Raw genomic sequence first — 16852 nt, 5'->3', positions numbered from 1 at the left:
CCTACTATCTTTTTGAAACAATACTATCTTTTTTTAAACATACCGTCAACTGCTCTAACTTGGGACTATCTGACAAAACATGGGACAGCAATTCGGCCACCATTTACCAAACTTCCAAAGTCATTTGATTTGAGTTAATGAACGGGGTATTAAAAAATACACGATTTCTATTTTACACTGAGTAGGCTTTTAAATCGAAATATGAAAAAACTCCGTAGTGGAACATATGCAAGTGTCTGGAATGAAGAAGAATAAATTAGTAGCAAAATGATGGAGCGTTTGACCTCACTCACGCGACAAGTTGCACACTTGTTATTTGTTAATCCCATCGGGTGATAGGCGGTTAGGCGGCGGTCGTTATCTAATTCTCTGATTAGCGTTTAGGCTGCACGCATCCCCTCTGATATGATTTGATATAGGGGATGCGTATCGTCTAAGATATTCCTGTCCCAGCTTACCCCCGTCTTTTCTTTTCTCTTTTTTGATTATGTGTCACAGCTGTACAACGACTTCTCTTTTTCTTTGTTTAATGAATGAAAATTTATAATTATGAAAGCAATAAGACAATGACGTCATTTTTCTCTTTCTGTGATTGGGTGTAGCAAAATTATGTAAATTTATACAACTTTCGGTTACCCCAAATTTGAGGTAACTCTCGGACGAGAATTTCATACACGATACGCATCCCCTATAACAAAATAAATTCTGGGGATGCGTGCAGCCTAATTAGCGTTTGGTCATTGTTAATAAAAACAAAGAGTTAAAAAGCGCTATCAGTAAAAGTTATCGTGACATGTTATGACAGAAAGTATGATTGATAAACTTGGTGGAGTTATCAAAACAAATTTGTTGTCAAAGAGATTTGAGAGTAAGTGAAAATACAGGCCAGAATATCAACAGTCCCATTTTTTGACCAATTGTCCCAATTTAGAGCAGTTAACGGTATTATTACTATACTATCTTTTTTTTAAACATACTATCTTTTTAAAACAATACTATCTTTTTTAAAAACATACTATATCTTCGTTTAAAAACATACTATTTCGTTTAAAAAGAAACTATCATATTTAAACCAAAACTATCTAAGTATCTAATCCAATCTTAGGGAGACCAGGCTGTAAACCAGAACATAAAATATCAAAAACTAAACTGTGAAATAGTTTACAGCCTGGATATCCAGGCTACTATCTAAGTTGAACCGATACTTGGATCCAAAATCGAAATCGAAACTTAACTTCTAAGGCCGAGTTACGGTTGTCGAGTTATAGATCAACTAATTTGACTGATAATAAAAAATTCTGAGCTAAAAATTTTTCTTGTCTTGCTTATCTGATTTCCAGCAACTTGTTTCTCGTCAATGATTTTGATTGGCCTTCCCCTCCTCGTTGACAAAATAGCGACAAAATAACATTCAATAAATGTTCTTTTCTGTACTGTACAGTAGTCCACTGATATACTTATACATAAGTTACATGCTTATCAAATCCAATCTTAGCAGCTAGTAAATAAGGAAGGAACTTTTGAGGCAGAAATTTTCTAAAAAAATAAGGAACTCCAGTCTAGGAGCCAAGTTAAGTTAAGGTTCCTTTATAAAAAAAACAAGTATCTCTAAGCCTTGTTGAAAATATTATGATATATGATTCATATTTTCTTCTTTACAGTCTCATCTGCTACAGTGAAATGGCTGCTCCTGGATATATCTCAAAAAGTGTTTTTTCACCAAATTTGCCATTGAGATTTTCTGCCAACTTAAGTTTTCTGTTCAGTCAAATTGAAGATCCTGGGCAAAGATACAATCTTGCAAAGCAAGCAGGTAATAATTGTAAAATGTAACAAACTTATAAATTTCAAAAAGATTTGTCATGATTATTTGAAAATTATTCAAACTTCTTTATTTAGGGTATATACTTTTGCTATATTTTCTTTTTTTTAAATCTTTTTACAGGATTCACTTCTGTTGAATGGGGAAATGACATTTACCAATATCCAATTCACGATTTGGTTGAAATCAATAAAGATAATCATTTTGAGCATGTTCTCATCAATATGTTTACAGGTTTGATGTCATTATTGAAATAATCCTGATAACTTTACAACTTTCACATAACTGAAATGTTCAAATAACCTGGAAAACCTTAAGTTTATTAATTTTTGTTGTGTACTTATTTAGCCGTTGGCCAAAATGCAATCTTTGGGGAAAATTCAATTTGGTGAGTGGGGAGATTTTAGGCATTTGTAAATCAAAGATTACTTGGTATTTTAATAGTTTTTACTTAAAAATGCTGATTTTAGATAGAATTTCTATTCTAAAAAGGTTTTGTTTAATTTGTCACCAAAAAATGCCAAACCTACTAACACTAAAGGTTTTAGTTTTTCTTATTGTCCAGGTATTAATCTTCCAAAGAGTTTTCTTTTACATGAATATGGTTGTTCCTATTATTGTACAAGAATTGTTACATAAAGATATGATGGTAATATCAGGTATATATAATGCTGATAAAGGAAACTTGAACATGATATATAGCAATAACATTTTCATTATCTTTTCAGGAAAAACCAAGGGCCTTGCATGCGTACCTGGAAGGTCAGAAGAATTCAAACAATGTCTTGAATTATCAATAGAATATTGTAAAAATCTAAAGTGTAAAAGGTATAATTGAATCTTGTGAGATGAATTCCTTGGGACATAATAATTTAAAAGCTCTCTCTGCTTTGATGATGAGAATACCATGGTGTAGGCTCATGCGATTTCCTCAAGTGTAGGCTTCATTAACTATATAAAGTTGTAATTAGGTTGTCTTGTATTAGCCTAGTAGCTATTTGTTTTTATGTCAACAATTAATGAATAAACAAAAAACTTTTTTTTCTTAGATTACACATATTGGCTGGCCAATACTCTGAAGATACTGATATAACTCAAGAAACAAAGAAAACTTACCACGATACCTTCATTAATAATGTGACCTTTGCATCAGAACGGCTTGCCTTGGTAAATACTTTAGCTTTGGTTTCGGAAATTTTCAGACCACCACTAGTCCATTCGCGTCGCTTTATGTTTTTCGTTTATAGAAAACTCAAATGATTAAAGGCTAATTTCTTTTTAAGATGTTTGATGTCAAATACATTTACCTTTAAAGGGCTTTTCCAAAAAAAAATTTTGATCTTATACTTTCCTGTCAGTCCTGGGGAAGGTACTAGGATTGCAAGTTGACAGGGGTTGCTGCCTGAAACTTTTGGGTCTTGTTTTGGTTTGATTTTCAGATTTTTACAACTCTTAGTGGGACTTTGGAAGACCAAAAAAGGTACCCTAAAGGGTGACACATACCTGTACCCTCCATTTGCCCAAGTAGCCTCCCTCCACTAAGTGTCAGTCAAAGTCAAACTTAAACATTCATTGCAAAATAAAAATTGATTTTGTTTATAATCAATAATAAGGTATGAAAATGATATTCAACCTGTAAAAAGATTTGGTCAGACCAAAGAAGCAACAAATTACTGAATTTTCATGTTTCAGGAAAATATGACCATTCTTTTAGAACCAATATCAACCATTGATCGATATTTCATGGAAAGCGCTGATCAAGGTTAGTCAGGTCTTCAGGTCTTTGCTGTAAAATGGACATGCTTCAGATCATTGTACACAATTTTAGACGAACAATGAATGAGGCTCAAAATCACTAAAAAATAAGAACAATTTGAGAACAATGCTGAACCTGGAATTACTTAATTTCAATCAATTTAGGGATCAAAGTAGTAATAATTGGGTATAACGTCCTGAAAACCTCAATTTCACCCTATACATAAGAACAGGATAGAAGCAATTTGAGGCTCAAAGTGTCAAAAAAAGAACAACTAAGTCTCGTCAAAATTCTACTAGTTCTTATAAAGAAGTGTTCTTCTAAGACAAGTTAAACAATCAATACATTACTCAGAGTTTCGTGCTCCAAGCAATCACTGGTATTGAGCACTTTCTTGTAAATATGTTCACCAAACAATCGATATTGTTAATGCTATACATTCATTTTGTTTTATTAGCATAACGTTTATAAGCATACTTAGGCTCAATTTCGGTAGAAAGTAAGCATAATGCTAAGCATACCTCTAAGCTGAAATGAAAAAAAATCGTCCAGCTTTTCTCAAATGCTGACGTTTTTAGGGTTACTTTTAAAGCTGTTTCAGCTTTCTTAGACCAAAGATTTTCGCCTACGGCGCCAAATTACAAAAAAAATTACGTTCTTAGAGCAGAATCAATGTTCTGACTAAAAAATTCGAAATTTTCATGGACCCAAAGAAAATTGACAAATCAAAGTCTAAGCATATAAATAAGCATAAACTAAGGCTGAAAATGAGATTTTGCTAAGCATATTGAGCTATCACCCAAATTTTCCCGTATGCTTATAAAACCAAATGAGCGTACTCATTTAAAATGTCTTTTACACGAAAATTGCATTGAAAGAATGACTAAAACGATGTGATCATTTTTGGTTTTCAAGGAATTGATTTGATGTCTTTCTAACGGATAGTGGTTTGTTACTCAAACAATAACTATAACTTTCACTCTTAACCCTCCTGTAGGGAAGTTTGAAGGCTGATTCCAATTTAATGTAGATGTTAATTCAAAAAAAAAATTATTTTTTTGGACCTACCCCGGTGGAGGTCCTATAAATTAACCTCCGTTCGTCCGTTTGTTCGTTCGTTTGTTCGTTCGTTACCAACTTTTCTCGAGATTGGCTCATTAGTTTTTTCTGATTTTTTGCACAAAGATATGTAGCTATAAACCCTCGAATGTGACGGAGCCCGATTTTCGAAAAAAAAATTTTTTGGGCAAATTTGGACCAAAAAACGGCTCAAAAATGGGTTTTTTGGACTTTGTGAAAAATTGGATCATTAATTTTTTCAGATTTTTTGCATGAAAGTAGAGTACCATCATAGGTAAAAGATGGCTCAAGCAGATTTTCGTAAAAAAAAATTTGTTGGCTCAAAAAACGCATGTTTATCTATAAGAATCACTATTAATAAGCATACATAAAAATGTTCTTAGTCAAATTACTCAATTTTTTTTATGAGGTAGATGTTCTTTTTGCTCATGAGGGCTTACTTTTGAAGAATATGTGTGTTTAGAAATAAAATTTTGGTTGCCTAGCGTGATTTTATAGAAAAACTGGCCAAATTCCGATATTTTTTTATAAGCACATTATCAATTACTTAGGTATTAGCTTTTCTCGAGATTGGCTCTTTCATTGTTTATGATTTTTTGCACAAAGATGCATAACTATAAACCCTCGAATTTGACGGAGCCCTAATTTCGAAAAAAAATGTTTTTGAGCAAATTTGGGCTAAAAAACGGCTAAAAACAGGTTTTTTGGACTTGGTTAAAAATTGCATCATTAATTTTTTCTGATTTTTTGTATGAAAGTAGGGTACCATCATAGGTAAAAGATGGCCAAGCAGATTTTTGCAAAAAAAGTTTGTTGGCTCAAAAAACGCATGTTTATCTATAAGAATCACTATTAATAAGCATACATCAATGTTCTTAGTCAAATTACTCAATTTTTTTTATGAGATAGATGTTCCTTTTGCTCATGAGGGCTTACTTTTAAGGAATATGTGTGTTTAGACATAAAATTTTGGTTGCTTGGTGTGATTTTATAGAAAAACTGGCCAAATTCGATATTTTTTTAAAGCACATTATCAATAACTTAGGTATTAGCTTTTCTCGAGATTGGCTGTTTTATTCTTTATGATTTTTTGCACAAAGATGCATAACTATAAACCCTCGAATGTGACGGAGCTCGATTTTTGAGAAAAAATATTTTTGGGGTAGATTTTAGCTAAAAAACGGCCAAAAAAAGAGTTTTTTGGACTTTGTGAAATATTGGATCATTGATTTTTTGCATGAAATTAGGTAAAAGATGGCTCAAGCAGATTTTTGTAAAAAAAAGAATTTTTCAGCTCAAAACACGCATCTTTATCTATAAGAACCACTATTAATAAGCATGAATTAATGCTCTTAGCCAAATTGGTAAATTTTTTGGAGATGTTTTGATATTTTTTTGCTCACGAAGTCTTGAATATGAAAGAATATTTCAAGAGCATGAAATTTTAGTTTCTAAATGTTTTTTTTATAAGAAACAAATGACTAATTTTAATACATCGTCAATATTTGTGTTCTGAATGATTGTTTAATGGTCACGCTCACGTAGATATCAGTTATATAGGTGTTAAATGCATAACCAGGTAGGTCCATAAAAGTATCACTTGTTATTTTTATTATTTTATTTTTGTTGTGCTTAAGATTTCACTCATGCTAGGTGCAGCTTGTGCCTCCTATTATTCTTTAATTTCTAATCTCTTGCTTTTTCTTTTTTTAGCTGTGGATATTATCAAAGAGTTAAAATGCCAAAATGTCAAATTGCAGCTCGTAAGTTAGTTATCTACAATAGTTTGGTTTGATTCCTATTTATTTTGTTATATAGGGCGAGACTAATTTAATTTGTTGTTCTACGGGCCCGACCGACCTTATTTCAGCTAAAATCAAAAAAAGAATAATATTGAATTTCCACTAAAATATATTTCACACACTAGTTATTTGTAAGAATTAAATTTGAATAAAGCTGAAAATCAATTCAATAAATTGAAAATTTAGAAAATCAAGCAAGCATTCCATACACTAAAATTTTATTATGATAAAATTCTTCATCGAAGATTAAAAAAGTGAACTTTTGATCCAGATATTTTTTGGAAAATATTTTCAGTACCTTACCAACCCTGATAAATGAAAAATTTATTCTTATTTTACCGACCGACCGACCCATATTTTTCTAACAATCTGCCCGTAGAACAACAAATTAAATTGGTCTCGCCTAGTTGGGGGAGAGGAAAAAATCACCCTTGCCCTGGATGTAGCATAGCAACAAAGGTTATATCACAAACTTTGTAACATTCTTATGTCTTGTTGGATAGCCAATGAGTCCTCATTCGAGTTGACTTCTCTGAAAATCTTCGTGTCGTCAGCAGTCTTAAATTCCTCTTTTTTCTCTGTCAGCCATTTTGAATACCTACAAGTTAGTATTGTCAAAATAACACCTTAAGTTAATATGATTGGTCCACTAATCTTAGCTAATGGGTGAATGAATTACCTTAAAGAGATTTTTTTTTGGGTCGCGAAAATTAACCCAATTATGAAATATGAATCAGACTTGTTTTTAAAACATTTTCCAGGACCTCTTTCATCAACAAAGAACACGAGGAAGTTTGACAGAAACAATTACAAAATACTTGGATCATATTGGTAGGAATTGTTCGTCATTGGAAGAATTGCCTTATGGGACATTGTCATTTAAATGGTACAAAAAATAGCTGTTTTTGCACCATCTTTACACCCCTGACTAGTTTTGAAAATTAAAGACTCGTAAATGTCTACTAGGCCCTACACTGATACCTGTGGTTAAGTTAAAAGGTCCGTTTTCGGACCCATGCTGGTCCCGTAACTGTAAAAGGTATACTTAAAGAGATATAAGCTTTTGAACTGCGGTCCTAAAAAGGACAATGAATTGTCCTAACTGAAAGGATAATGAGTTATCCAAGATCATTAAGTCTTGATAGGGTGCTCCGATCAAGTCGAAATTTGGTACACATGAAGAACCTTATCCTACAACAAGATTCCAACTATAAAATCTTGTAAAAAGGTCCAAAAATGGACAATAAATTGTCCTAGATGTTGTAAAGTATGGGCAATTAATTGTCATCAAAATCAACTTTAAAACAAAAATTCATTCAAGATCCTCTCAGATCAGGCTCTAAATATCTCAAACATGAGATGATCAAAATGAAAATCGTTGAACGGCCCCTCTGATGGACAATCTGTTGTCCTAAAGGCAAATGTATTTAAATTAACCACTTTTTGTGCTCTAACGCTAGGGATTCAACCATTTTTATCTTTTCCAAAATAGTGCCAAAACTATTAGTTTATATAAGCTATTGCACAAAACTGTATGAATGGTTTACAATTAGTGTCCAGATAACAAATTTTGGTTATTTGGTCCCAAAAAGGACAATAAATTGTCCTTTTTGTAAAATATAACAGTTAAAGTATGGACAATTAATTGTCCTAAATATGGACCATTTAACCTATATCTGACTCTAAAACAGCTACAGCTGGTACTATTATACCCCAAATCATGATAAAAACTTGAGGGATAAGTCAAAACGGGCCATTAAATGGACAAAATGTTGTCTTGTAGTTGCGGTAAAAATAGATAGACTATGGAGCTTTTAGATATCATTTGCAGGACAATTTTTTGTCTAACTTTAGACGCTTTTACATTCAAACTAATTTAGTATTTCTTAGTTTATATTCTTACAGTATAAATTAAGAGAGTTGTTCCACTCTTAAGAGAGTTGTTCCACTCTTTTTTATTATAGCTCTACCTTTTTCTAAAGATAAATTCCTCTTTTGAAGAGCTAAAAGACAACAATTTGTCCAAAAATGGACCTTTTATCTGCCCATTTTACTTTTCACATTACAGGTTTTATGTTTAACCATAGTGTTTTTGTGTTAAAGATCACTTGATAGTTTCAGTTTTGACCACTTTCATAATTTAGATACTAAAACTAATGTAAAATTAAGGACAACTTTATTGTCCTATTTTGGGACCCAAGAACGTAAAAAGTGGGCCTTTTTACTATTAGGAGTTAAAACAACCATTCAGCGTTAGTTTAAACTAGGTTTGGTATAGACTAAGCTTAAATGGCCCTTTTTAGGACAATCTTTTTGTCTGGACAACAAATTAGCCATATTTGGGCCATTTAACCCCCTGGAGTGATTTTAACCATCTTTTACCCTTTCTAATGTTAATATAGAGGTTTTCTGAGATTTTCCCTAATTTTTGATGTAATTTGGGCAAGTTATTACAAAAACCTTATTTTAAGCCATTTTTGGCATGGTGCATGATTTGTACCATTTAAATGACAGTGTCCTATGGGTAGTCAAAAAACATTCTCAAATTTAAGTTCTCATGTCATCTCATCTGGCAAATTTAATATATTTTGATGATTCTTCCATTTTGATTTTGATTAACTTGTACCCTAAAGTTTGCTTACACAGCACTTTTAAATAAAAATAACAATTTTACCGCATTTCGAGAAATTCTATTGTTTGGTAGCATAAGATACATTTTCATCACAAAAAACTTTAAAAAGGCAAAGACAAAAAAATACATCTTCTCAAACCATTTTTACAAGTAAATTTAAACGTTTTGTTTTTAAATAAGAGCGATATCGTTTGCTTACTCATCAATTTTAATTCACAAGCTTTTTCACATTGGATGACACGTATGTGGAGCAAAATTGGCCAGAAAGAGGAAAAGAAAAACATAATTTGCTTATATCAGCATAATATAACAATAGGCAGACACTGTCCTGATATGAAATATGTATCTGATATAAAACGGGAACACTTATGTAAAAATAAAACCTTTAAAAAGGCAAGGACAAAAAAATACATCTTCTCAAACTATTTTTACAAGTAAATTTAACCAAAATTTATATCAAATAAAACTTCACTCGTTTTTTGTTTTTATTATATGCAAGTGTTTACTCTATATCAGGCTCGCCTTATGCTTAGCATTCTATTATTCTTAAACAATAGAGCCATTGCTAAGGTACCCAAAACTGAGTTTGTATATATGCTTATAAACGTTATGCTTATATAGAAGAAAAAAAAAAATTTTCATCAAATTTAGTCAAATTTCATATCATATAAAATCTCGTTTTTGTCACCATAAGTTAAGAGTAATTTTTACCAAAAAAAAAAAATCTCCTTTGATGATTTTCAGGACACATTCAAATCAGTCAAATAAAATCTCTTTTTTTGTCACCATAAGCTAAGAGTAATTTTTACCAAAAAAAATAAATATCCTTTGGATTTTCAGGACACATTCAAATCAGTCAAGTACCAGACCGAAGTGAACCAGATGATCATGGTGAAATCAATTACAAACACATCTTTAAACTGCTACAGAAATTACAATATCAACACTGGATTGGCTGTGAATATACTCCGATTCTAGGTACAGTCAACTCTCTCTAATTCGAACTTATATTATTCTAATCATTCTGTAATTCGAACTAAAATTTTTGGTGGTCCCCTCAGTAGTAGGGGCCACTATGTCGCGAAAAAGCTTCCCGTGTGCAGCAGCTTATGCAAAGGGATTTTATGATTAAGTATTGTTCCTTGAATGTAGAAGATCAAAATTTGAGAGGTGGGGCCGGGTGTGACCACCCGTTATCATGGAAAATGACGTCATTGGTTACTATAGCAACCAAAATAAAAAGTCGTCAAAATTACTGATAAAGAAAAAGGTCACAACCTATATCTGAAAATGAATATATCAGGAGATATTAAGGAAATAAGGCAAAATGACGTCATAAAACGATGACGTCATCGAAAAATAAAAATTTGCCAAAATTCAAAAACTTTTGGTTTTTTGGAAAGAATAACTTCCAGTGAACAAAAAATATTATTACGAAAAAGTCTGAAAATCCTCTTTTTAAGAAATCTATGAGCCAAAATTGATATTTTTGCCTGTAATGTGCTTGGGCAAGCTCCAACCTTCGACAGGCAAAAAATGAAATTGTCAATTTTGGGCAATAGACTTTTTTTAACGAATTTTCTAACGTTTTCGTAATAATATTTTTTGTTCACTGGAAGGTATTCTTTCCAAAAAAACAAAAGTTTTTGAATTTTGGCAGATTTTTATTTTTTTATAAAAAAAGACCCTTCATTATTTCTTTAATATCTCCTGATATATTCATTTTCAGATATAGGTTGTGACCTTTTTCTTTATCAGTTTTTCATGCTCTTTCGAATTAAACTTAAAATTGGTTGCCATAGTAACCAATGACGTCAGTTTCCATGGCAACGGGTAGTCACACCCGGCCCCACCTCTCAAATTTAATTTTGATCTTCTACATTCAAGGAACAATATTCAATCATAAAATCCCTTTGTACAAGCTGCTGCACACGGGAAGACATAGTGGCCTCTACTACAGATGGGAATTAGTTTAAATTATTTTCTCTATTTTTTTCTAATTCGAATAAGATGTTTGATCTTTTGATCAATAGTATTATCTTTTAAATGAATTTGGGTCTTATTCTGTCACGCTCGGTTCTAAAGAATTATAATGGAATTTATAAGTTCTATGTGGAGTCACTAACATATCATCCTGTAGTACCTATTGTACAAATCTAATGTCTAGAGGGACTTTTATTGGGCATTGTAGTGCCAGCCACAGATTTCTGTAAAGCCCAAAGGGCTAGATGTCGTGCTTTAAGCTCTTCCAAGCAAAAAAAAGAGTGACATCCTAAAAAATATTGCTGCTATTGTTTTCGAAAACCCGCAAAGCTTCTTATTGATCAAGCCCTGAAATTCTATTTTAATGTCACGCGACCTAGGTAGGATTTCCTTAAGCCAAAGCACAACATCTAGCCCTTCGGGCTTTATGAATCTATGGTGCCAGACCTTGTGTAATAATAGGGAAAATTGATGAATTTTCCATTTTTCATTTTCTTGGCGTCTCTTTTTAGAAGTGAACGGATTTGATTGGATGAAGCCTTACGCTGCATTACCAGAACAAGGTGGATACACTGAACTTCAAGAGAAATTACAAAATGCAACATTATCATGAAAAATATCGAAACTTACTAACCACTACAGGGTGTCCCTAATTAAAGTATCGAGTCGAAACACAACTATGAGTAGAAAGTTTTATGTGCGTGTTCACAAAATTGTATTTTAAGCTCTCCCTCTTTTTTCTTTGTCATTACGATTAATTTGTACATTGTAACTACCTTTTGTAATAAGCCTGTGTGATGGAGAACGTTCTTGTATTTTAGCGATAACACGCACAAACTTTTCTACTCAATCGCATGTTCAAACTCGATACTTTAATTAGGGACACCCTGTATAACAACCATGATTAGACTTCTTGATACTAAAGAAAGAAAGAGAGAATTCAGTCGGAAATTCTTGACAGTGGGTTAAATTTTGCCAGAAAGAAAGGAGCTTGTGAGAGGTGACACGGGCGCATAAAGCATCTGCAACAAACGATGACCACAGATCTGTAAAGCCCGAAGGGCTAGATCCGCGGCCTTTATCGAAAAGTGAAGCAAGTTTTGGTAGGATTTTCTACCAAAGAAATCACGTGACAACAAGCAATATCACTGGTTTGAGAGATGCGAATGAATAGCGTTTGCCGCCTACTTTTTTGATCTCGCGAAAACAATTAAAATGCTAGATCCTATCTATCGGCACGAAATTTCGTCAAAGTCAAATTTTTGCTTCACTTCTTTTTTGCTGGAGAAAGCTTAAAGTTGCCTATCTAGCTTTTCGGGCTTTACAGATATCTGTGATGATGACAGTTTCTGTTGATTTTTTTCACCCTATTTGTGAAATATGAAATTCACACTGAAGTTTTCACAAGATGTTTTGATAGTTTTTCTAAACACGATAGTTTTGTAACAAATATTTTAAGTACTTTTGTATGAATTTTTTAAATGACTATATAGTATAAGAGTTTATTATTAGAGGCCATTAGAGGGTGGGAGATTTATAGAAAAATGAAAATTAAATGACACTTATATATTGTAATCTTTAAGTGTACAATTTACATTAAGCTCGAATTTTCCGATAAACTTTGATTTATCACGATGGTTGGGCCATTTCATCTTATATCCATACAGGGGGTGGAGGAACATTTCCAGGGGGTAACCAAAGGAGAATTTCCCCAGGGTGTCTAAAGAAATGCTATTTTCATTTTCCAGGGGGTAAAAATCTATTCTAAAAGTTATTGTAAAATTTCCAGGGAGTAAAAGACTGGTTTTAGTTCGTCCACCCTCACTTTAAGTACACGTTTTTTTTTATATAAGAACAAACTATATAAGAGCATAAGGCTTCGAGGCCCAAAAATTTAAGAACATTCTAAGAACATTCTAAGGCTTTGGAGACTTAAAAACATGTAATTTCTTAAGAAATTACATCAAAATGCTCAAAAAATGCTGAAAATAAGAACATTTTAAGAACATTTTTAGGCTTCAAATCCAAAAAACTAAGAACATCCGAAGGCTTCGAAAATTTTTGACGTTCTTATAAAAAACGTGTAAGTAATGAAACGAATTTTTATTCTCCCGATGGAAAACTCAAAAGAAACAAGTGTGTTATCCAAATGCGAATGTCTCTCTGACTATTCCAGAGATTGGCCAAACCGAAGGGCTAGTTAGTTAAAGTCTTTCATGGCAAGATTTTCAACTTGGCCGTGTTTTGTAATTGATGCTAATGAGGTTTGCCGACTTTGTAGGTTGTTGTTTGTAGGTTTTTTTAAAATCATTTTAAAACATTTGATTCAAACAGCGTTCAGATTTTGGGAGCAGTAACCTTTTGATCAGAAAAAAATTGATGCATTGAAAAAAATTCGGGCTGGCTCATACTTTAGGCGTACAAACTTTTGCGAGCAGAAACTTTCGCGAGGACGAAAAATCGCAAAATTCACGACATTTACTTTCGCGAATTCAACAAAAAAATATTTTTCGCGAGCATAAACTTTTGCGAATCAAGACGTAAAATTGAGGATTTTTACATGAAAAATGGCTTAAAGAGACAAATACTTCTTGGATTGGCTTGAAAGATTTGTCCTTTGACCTATTAGTCTTTTAGCAGGGCTGAAAAGAGCTATAAGAGTTAAAATTTGAAGTTTTACAGATTTTCTATTTTGTCAAGAATTTTTCGCGAGCATAAACTTTCGTGAATAGCTGATTGAAGGGTCTTTTCAGGTTAGGTTAGGGGTTAATTAATTCATTTGAGGAATAGACAAAACCTCCAAATTCAAAGAAGGATATTTAGCCTCAGAAACACAAGTTCGCACTTGAAATTGAGGAAAATGTTTGTTGAAATTAATAAACGTACATATACGTACATTTAAGGTAACATCACAAATTACCACAAACAATCAAAATGTAAGTTACCAAAGAAAGCACGTGCAAATATTTTGGACACTATGAAGTGATGATTTTGAGTTATTAGAACAATTTTAAAGAAAATTCCGCCGAGTCAAAAGGTCTTGCAAAATTCCGCAATCTAAACCTTCCATATGTTAAAAATTTTTCCGACCTGCAGCGTGTCGGATGAAAATTTCTGCATCTTGGTGCCAGTTAACGCTCATTTGGGCTTTCTGCTTAGTCAAATGCATCAGAAGGCTCATTTGGCATTAACTTTTATTAAAGTGACCTTGGCTTATATTAATAAATACCAAAGGACCAAACGCCCATCCTCAAAACCAAAAACACCCAGGGAGTTCGTTTGCTCAAAGTAACAGTAAATCAGGGGGGGTGGGCCGAAAACCTCATCGCTCACCAGTTCAACCTGTACTTCGGGAGCCAGGGGTGGTGTTTCGGTGAGGGAAAGTAAGCAGGGAAGGTTGACGCGTTACCACATAGCCTCTCACTCTCTCAGACTGCTGTGTGTGTGGTAGGAGCCACATCCTTCACGATGTACCCCTGTTTGGAACAGAACACAGCCGATCTAGAGGAAGGAAAACCTCGACAAAACAACCCCTCTGCTCTCCCACCGCAGGATGAGTGTGTCCCTACAGATGCTGATACCGACACTGGTCTATCGACATTTAGCGGTGAAGACATTGGAATGCAGGATGTCGGATGGTAACCAAGGCAATATCAAAGTTTGATTTTGGTTTGCAAACCTGTGGTGAGGCAATTTGACATAGAAACCTCTCCATACAATTTGGCGAAGCATACCCGCTCCAAAACGGGGCACTGCTCTCTCTTGTAGGACTGACGCCCGCAAGTTATATCTAGTCATGAAAGCATTATGATGATTACAAACTTACCCCGACGCTCGTCGCGCGGAAAAGCATAAGGAGCGCGTCCTGTCAATGCACCTCAGCTTACAGTCGAAAAATGTGCTACTGAGGACGTAGATCCTGCGACACAAACTGTCCCAAATGATAGACTTATCAAATGCAAGAAATCTGTATGGCTCTCTACCTTCAATACTCGCACTCTGCGGGATACCCAAATCTATGAACTCGTCGCGTCTGCTGAACAGCTAAAACAAGAGATTATTTTTATTCAAGAACATCGTTACCTACATGAAGAAAGTCCGATTAAAGAGCACGACCTAGGAAAACAATGGAAACTTATCACATCTTCAGCCTGGAAAAACAGCGTCAATGCCTTCACTGGTGGCATTGGATTACTTTTAAGCCCCTTAGCTTACAAATCTCTAAAATCAATTTAGATTATGATAGCTACCTTTCACGGAAACCCACAAACGACCATAATTAACTGCTACAGTCCAACTAACGTTGAAGATGAAACCGCTGTCGAAAACTTCTATACTGAACTTACCTCCGTCACTCGACAAGTCCCTAAACATAACCTGCTGCTTATTTAGGTGGTGACTTTAACGTTCACCTCGGACAAGAAGACGGATATCATTCTGCCTATCACCATACAACGAATCATTTCATCAAGGAACAAAACCTCTTAGGCCCCTCTTAGCTCTTAACACATCCTTTCAGAAACGTGTTGGTCAAAGATGGACATTCACTGCACCAAACGGAACAAAGGCTCAACTCGATTATCTTCTGATCAACACTAAATGGCGAAATAGTGAAAAAGACTGCTGAGCTTTCAATTCATTTCAAGGAGTCAGAACAGATCATCGAATTGTTTCTGCTCATATCAAACTGACACTTAGAACTAATAAAAGTAAATCCAAAAAATCTCGTTTGTTTGGTCTTCTCTCAAAAATGACCAAGATATATCCAATCGCTTTACAATATCCTTAAGAAACAGATCCGATGCCCTACAAGACACAAATGAAACCAATTCACCAAACCAAACCTTCAACAACTTTGTCATTGCCTGTGAAGAAGCAGCACATAATAGCATACCAATAAAAAAGAAAGCCAAAAGGCACATACCCTGGGACACAAACGACATATCTCTAAAAAGAGATAAGCTCCGCAAATGCTCAGGAGTAAAAAACTCAAACCTTTCCCAGACCAACATCGATAAATACCTACTGCAAGGATTGACCTTGAAAATACATACAAATCGGAACAAGCAAATTATCTAAACCAGAAAATTGATGACATTGCATCAAAATCCATTAACCAACAATCTTCTGAAGCCTGGAAAATAATCAATGAGATAACAGGCCGAAAATCATCCAATAACTCCAAACTTAAAGCCCTAAATGACGAAGAAAGGCTAAAATTATGGAAAACTCACTTTCAGACACTTCTAGGTGGGACAACAGACACTGACGAATCTACCATAAACATTATCTCACACGAATTACCAATAATTAAAGGTGATTTCACCATTGAAGAATTGGACATTGTTTTAAAAAGTATAAAAGACAAGAAAGCATGTGGCTTAGACAACATACCCGCTGAATAAATCTGGAAGCTAAGAAACTTCAATGATATCCTGTTATCACTTTGTAACTCTGTCTATCAAGGCCAGCCAATTGACAAATGGAGAGAAGGGTGTATTCTTCCTTTTCCCAAAAAAGGAGACCTTGGTGTTGCGTCCAACTATCGAGGAATCACCCTCACATCAATAGCAGCTAAAATTTACAATACCATGAATAGGCTTCGACCACACATTGATCCATTATTGCGAAAAAACCAAAATGGCTTCCGACAAAACAGATCAACTAACGGCCAGATCCTGACCATTCGTAGATTAATCGAAGGAGCAAAAGAAAAGAATCTCCAACTTGTCCTTCTATTTATCGATTTTTCCAAAGCATTCGATTCCATAAATAGA

At 33.8% G+C, this 16852-nt stretch overlaps 1 protein-coding gene across 3 annotated transcripts; it reads left to right on the top strand.

Annotated features, from left to right (window-relative positions):
• The first annotated feature begins 1640 nt into the window (after positions 1 to 1640).
• LOC136821001 (putative hydroxypyruvate isomerase) lies at positions 1641 to 11714 on the top strand. Of its 3 annotated transcripts, XM_067077237.1 has the most exons (9): positions 1641 to 1813; positions 1946 to 2056; positions 2551 to 2650; positions 2872 to 2989; positions 3515 to 3584; positions 6372 to 6421; positions 7222 to 7291; positions 9933 to 10070; positions 11588 to 11714. In XM_067077237.1, exons 1-9 carry the CDS (start codon positions 1681 to 1683, stop codon positions 11686 to 11688), a joined length of 891 nt encoding a protein of 296 aa, XP_066933338.1. In that variant the 5' UTR covers positions 1641 to 1680; the 3' UTR covers positions 11689 to 11714. The 3 variants fall into 3 exon arrangements, with proteins under 3 accessions (XP_066933338.1, XP_066933345.1, XP_066933353.1); XM_067077244.1 differs by lacking the exon at positions 7222 to 7291; XM_067077252.1 differs by lacking the exons at positions 9933 to 10070; positions 11588 to 11714 and adding an exon at positions 9837 to 9898.
• Positions 11715 to 16852: the final 5138 nt, after the last annotated feature.

This window comes from Clytia hemisphaerica, unplaced genomic scaffold, assembly GCF_902728285.1.
Source record: "Clytia hemisphaerica strain Z4C2 unplaced genomic scaffold, Clytia hemisphaerica genome assembly, whole genome shotgun sequence".
NCBI classification, from domain to species: Eukaryota; Metazoa; Cnidaria; class Hydrozoa; order Leptothecata; family Clytiidae; genus Clytia; species Clytia hemisphaerica.
This window is presented reverse-complemented; position numbering and strand designations above follow the sequence as displayed.